The 4,759-nt window shown below is 39.8% G+C and overlaps 1 protein-coding gene across 1 annotated transcript; it reads left to right on the forward strand.

Moving 5' to 3' along the window:
* The first annotated feature begins 2,816 nt into the window (after positions 1-2,816).
* Positions 2,817-4,166, forward strand: LOC131254242 (uncharacterized). Its single transcript, XM_058255235.1, has 5 exons — positions 2,817-2,870; positions 3,276-3,485; positions 3,568-3,660; positions 3,743-3,850; positions 3,936-4,166. The coding sequence occupies exons 1-5, from the start codon at positions 2,817-2,819 to the stop codon at positions 3,939-3,941; spliced, it is 471 nt and encodes a 156-aa protein (XP_058111218.1). The 3' UTR covers positions 3,942-4,166.
* The last annotated feature ends 593 nt before the right edge of the window (positions 4,167-4,759 follow it).

Here is a 4,759-nt window from a genome sequence, read left to right on the forward strand (position 1 = left end):
AAAGAGTTGCACTTGCAACCACATGGAAATTCGTATACTATACCAGCGGCCTGCTACACGTTGACAAAACTAGAGAGAAAGCGTTTATGTGAATTGTTGAGATCGGTGAAGTTTTTCGATGGGTATGCGTCAAACATATCTTGGCGCGTAAACGTTACGGACTGTAAGGTAACAGGAATGAAAAATCATGATTGTCATGTCCTTCTGCAATGCCTATTGCCGGTTGCGATTCGTGAATTCTTAAGCAAGGATATCAGTGCGGTACTAATTGAGTTGGGGATATTCTTTAAGGATTTATTTTCGAGATCGTTGAATGTAGATATTATTAAACGACTGGAGAGGGCCATTGCCGTAATCCTTTGCAAACTTGAAAGAATAATTCCACCTGCATTTTTTGATGTCATGGTACACCTAGCGATTCACTCACCGCACGAGGCGAAGCTTGCAGGCCTAGTACAATATCGTTGGATGTATCCAATCAAAAGGTGGTACCAATATGTTAAAATTTTTATTCATTCCATAAACTACATATATCCATGTTTTCATACGTATAACATAGTGGTTTTGTGTATAGATACCTTCACACACTAAAACGATTTGTGAGGAATAAGGCATGACCGGAAGGGTCGATAGCTGAAGCGTACATTGATAATGAGTGCCTTACATTTTGCTCCATGTATCTTCGTGGCATAGAGACTAGATTCAACCGAGAAGATCGGAATGCCGATGAAGGGCAGGAGCATGAACAAGGACCCATATCTGTATTTGCATATAATGTTCGTCCTTTAGGATCCCCGACGTTTTAGGATATGGACCTTGGGGATCTAGCAAAGGCGCGGTGGTATGTGTTGCATAATTGTGAAGAAATAGAGTCGTACTTGGAATAAGTCTTCCCTCGATTATTATTTTCTCTACATATGATGATCTTAATGTTTCTTGCTGATGACGTGCCATTTATGTGCAGCGAACACATAGACGAGATGAAGTCCAAATTTCTCACAAATTATGATCGAATGCATCAGGATCATTTTCCAGAATGGTTCCCCAACCGTGTAAGATTTTACATTGTATCTCACCACACTTAGCATTTTCGTTGTATTGCACATTATTTCAACTTATGAAAATCCCTAAATAATTATATTCTGTACATGATAATAGATGAAGATGTTACGCACAAGCAACCCTGCGGATGTGTCTGATGCATTATATTCACTGGCATGTGGCCCTGATAGATGTGTATCTAGATATACAGGTTGTATTGTAAACAGGATTCGATTCCACACTGAAGAACGTGAGAAGTACAGGACCACACAAAATAGTGGGGTGGTTGTGAAGGAAAAAAATGAGGAGGATGAAATTGACTTTTATGGCATTTTGACAGATATTATTAAGCTGAGTTATTGTATGAGAAAGCGGGTGTACTTATTTAGATGTGATTGGTGGGACATTGGAAATAAGAAGTTGGGAATATAGACTGACAACTACTTTACGAGCGTAAATTTATCTCGGAAGTAGTTTAAGGACGACTCATTTGTCCTCGCCAGCCAAGCCGAACAAGTATTTTATCTCGCTGATACCAAGTTAGGTGGCTCTTGGCACGTGGTGCAGAAAATAAAGCCCAGGAACGTATTTGACGTTCCCGTACCAGAAGTTGAAGATAACAAGGACAGGAGAAATGACACGTTTAAGGTTGAAGAAGCATATCAAGAAGACATGCCATCTAGGGATACAAGGACTGATTCAAGTGTTGATATTGATGTGGTGCAATTAGATAGAGATGATGTGCCACCTGATCATGTTGATGCCTCAATAATACGTGATATTATTACAGATGATAGCGGTTTCATTGATGATGACGTTACGGACAATGAGGATGAAATACTGATCAGTGATAGTGATGGTGAAGAAATAGCTCTAAGCGATAGTGATACAGATGACGATTATTAAATGTACACATGATTTACATGTCATTTTTTAATTCGAATAATTTATGTATTCCATGTATACATGAAAATTACAAGTCATGATTAATTCTTTTTATTGACTGGTTTATAATCCACATTTGTAGTTGAGTCAATTTCTGATCATGTCCTCCTTAAACCGGAGCGTAGCAGAATCACGCAACATACTTCATCAGCTGTTGCAGATGGATGTTTCGGTCCTATCTTCTTCTGGTAGGGCCATAGAGATACTCGGTCTGGTCGATGAGTGTAGAGTGGAATATATCGATGATGACTCAGATGAAAGATTATGTTATCTGATGGAGATATATAACCACGAAAAACGAGATATGGAAGATGCGACTCTGTCACTTGCACATCTGAATGGAGTCCCAAGAGACCAGATATCTCCTATTGTGACTGGCATGTTGGCTGTAAATATGTCGAGTGCTTCGCACGAAATGACATATGCTTCTGAAGTATACGATAGCTTATGCAGGGAGTACTTCGGATAGTTTACCTCAAAGTTGTTTCGTATTACAATGAAATATGTGTATTTAATATAAAATGACAATGTATAATGGAATTTTCAATGATTATAAATTAAAGTTTACAGTTTTATTATATTCTGCTTGCATTATAGTGTAATGGTCTAATCATATTTTAATCATCTCTCTAAGCATAAACACATGCATTGTACCGTCAACACTACTTGTACAATGTTTTAGTATATTCCACTTGTATTGACATTGTTTAAAATTTATAAGTTCGTAGCTCGCACATATTCAGTAATCGCACCAGGTGAGAGAGTACGTCGTTCGCGTATTAGATCTACCCCTTCTACTCGTGAAGTGACGAAGCCAGCATTGCCGTCACATGTTGCATCTCAGGCGTTTGATCCCTCAGTCGCGCATACACCGGGCACTGCATGTAAGTCTAGGCGTATATTTCTTTTAATGATTTCTGTTTATGTTTAAACTTACATATTTCTTTTGTAACAGCGTCGTCGACCAGCCGACGAGGACGTGGACCCACGCATGGGTTGACCGACTTATGCGTGAGGGTAGGGTGATGGTAGAGTTCCCACAGGACTGCATTAGACCTGTTGGGAACAATGCCATGTTGTTTACGTCGGAGGTCGGTGTCTTATGCCAATCTCTGATCCCCCCACCACTCCCCGTTAGGGGGACGTGACAGATGATGTGCGACAGCTCATCCGTCAGCGCCTTCAGGTAAATTTTAGTAAATTAAAATTTATTCTATAAAAGTTTATGTACAGTTAAGTTATTTTCTTAATAAGTTTATTATCTTAATCTATTATTTACGAAACTACAGGATAAATTTGACTTGGATTTAAGTGTTCCGCACATCTCCCATGTCGTCGATGACATGATGAAGGAGTGGTTTAAGGATTACCGCAGTAAGTTACACCGGCAATACAAGCGGTGCATGAGCCACGAGGAGGCCGTACAGTCCGCACCGCTGCACGTGAGCGATGAGGACTGGCGGATACTCTGCGATAGGTTTTCGTTTGATTCTTTTCAGGTAATATTTACATATTTATGATATCTTAACATAATAATTAAATTTGTAATTAATAACAATGTATTATGAATAACGTGTTTAGAAGAGGAGCAAAATAAATTCTGACAATAGAGGAAAGTTAGAAGTGAACCACGTAGCTGGTTCAAAGTCATTTGTACGACTTCGTCATGACATGGTAAGAAAGTACTGGTAATTATTACGTTTATATATTCTTTCCATGGATTTATATTAATTCTATTATCTTTTTGATTGCACAGCGAGATTCTGTCACTGGCCAGGAGCCCGGACCAGTAGACTTCTACAAAGGGAGTCACTGTCAGCAGGCGACAGGATCTTGGGTACATCCTAGAGCCAATGAGATTTGGGTAAAGATCCTTACATTGTAAAATTTATTTGCATTAAATTATAATAATGCCATTTATTATGAAAATTCATATGTTTTCATTATAGGAGTAGATGAACACCTTACGCAGTCAACCCACTCCCGATGGTACTCAGCGGAGTGAGCCAGAGATCCTGAGTCAGGTGCTTGGCACCCGTTCTGGATATGTGCGTAGGTTTGGCTATGGTGCCAAGCTCATGGCACCCGCTAGAGCTGCCTCCAGCCGATCCATCGTTGTTGGCGACAGCGCCGTACGCCGAGCTGATACTGCAGAGAGAGAGGTTCAGTAACTACGGGTCATCGTCGATGACATCAATGATCAGCTGGACAGACAGAGGGAGGATCAGGCGAGGCAGAGGGAGGAGCAGGAGAGGAGGATGGAGGAGGAGCTGGCGAAGCAGAGGGAGGAGCAGGAGAGGAGGATGGACAATCAGCTGGCGAGGCAGAGGGAGGAGCAAGAGAGGAGGATGGTGGAGATGCGGGTGGAGAATGAGCGACGGATGATGGACATGTTTCAGGTTATCGCTGCACGCTTATCCACTGATGCCCCAGTGCCTCCACCTTCATCTGTGTGATTTTTTTATATATTTGTTTATTATGTTAAGTTTTGAATGAATGTGATGTGGATAAGATTGTTTGTGGTTGGATGAATGTAGTTTATGTTTGGGTTTGGGTTAATTTAATTAGATGGATGTGAATGTGAATATGATGAAATATATATATATATAATAGGTGTATACCAGGATGAATATGATGAAATATATTGTTAATAGGTGTATATCAGGAATTTTGTGCGGAATTTTAAGAGGTATATTAAAAAAAAAAAAAGACTTTTAGCAATGAAAATTTTCGTAGCTAAAAGTATTGTATTTATTTTTAGCAGTGAAAATAT

This window comes from Magnolia sinica, chromosome 8 (assembly GCF_029962835.1).
Source record: "Magnolia sinica isolate HGM2019 chromosome 8, MsV1, whole genome shotgun sequence".
Lineage (NCBI taxonomy): Eukaryota > Viridiplantae > Streptophyta > Magnoliopsida > Magnoliales > Magnoliaceae > Magnolia > Magnolia sinica.

Bases quoted from the DNA above. Each gene is read 5' to 3' on its own strand.
- LOC131254242 (XM_058255235.1), top strand. From the start codon at position 2,817: ATGTTGCATCTCAGGCGTTTGATCCCTCAGTCGCGCATACACCGGGCA. The intron at 2,871-3,275 runs GTAAGTCTAGGC...ACGAAACTACAG, and splicing joins GCATACACCGGGCACTGCAT to GATAAATTTGACTTGGATTT. The intron at 3,486-3,567 runs GTAATATTTACA...TAACGTGTTTAG, and splicing joins TTTCGTTTGATTCTTTTCAG to AAGAGGAGCAAAATAAATTC.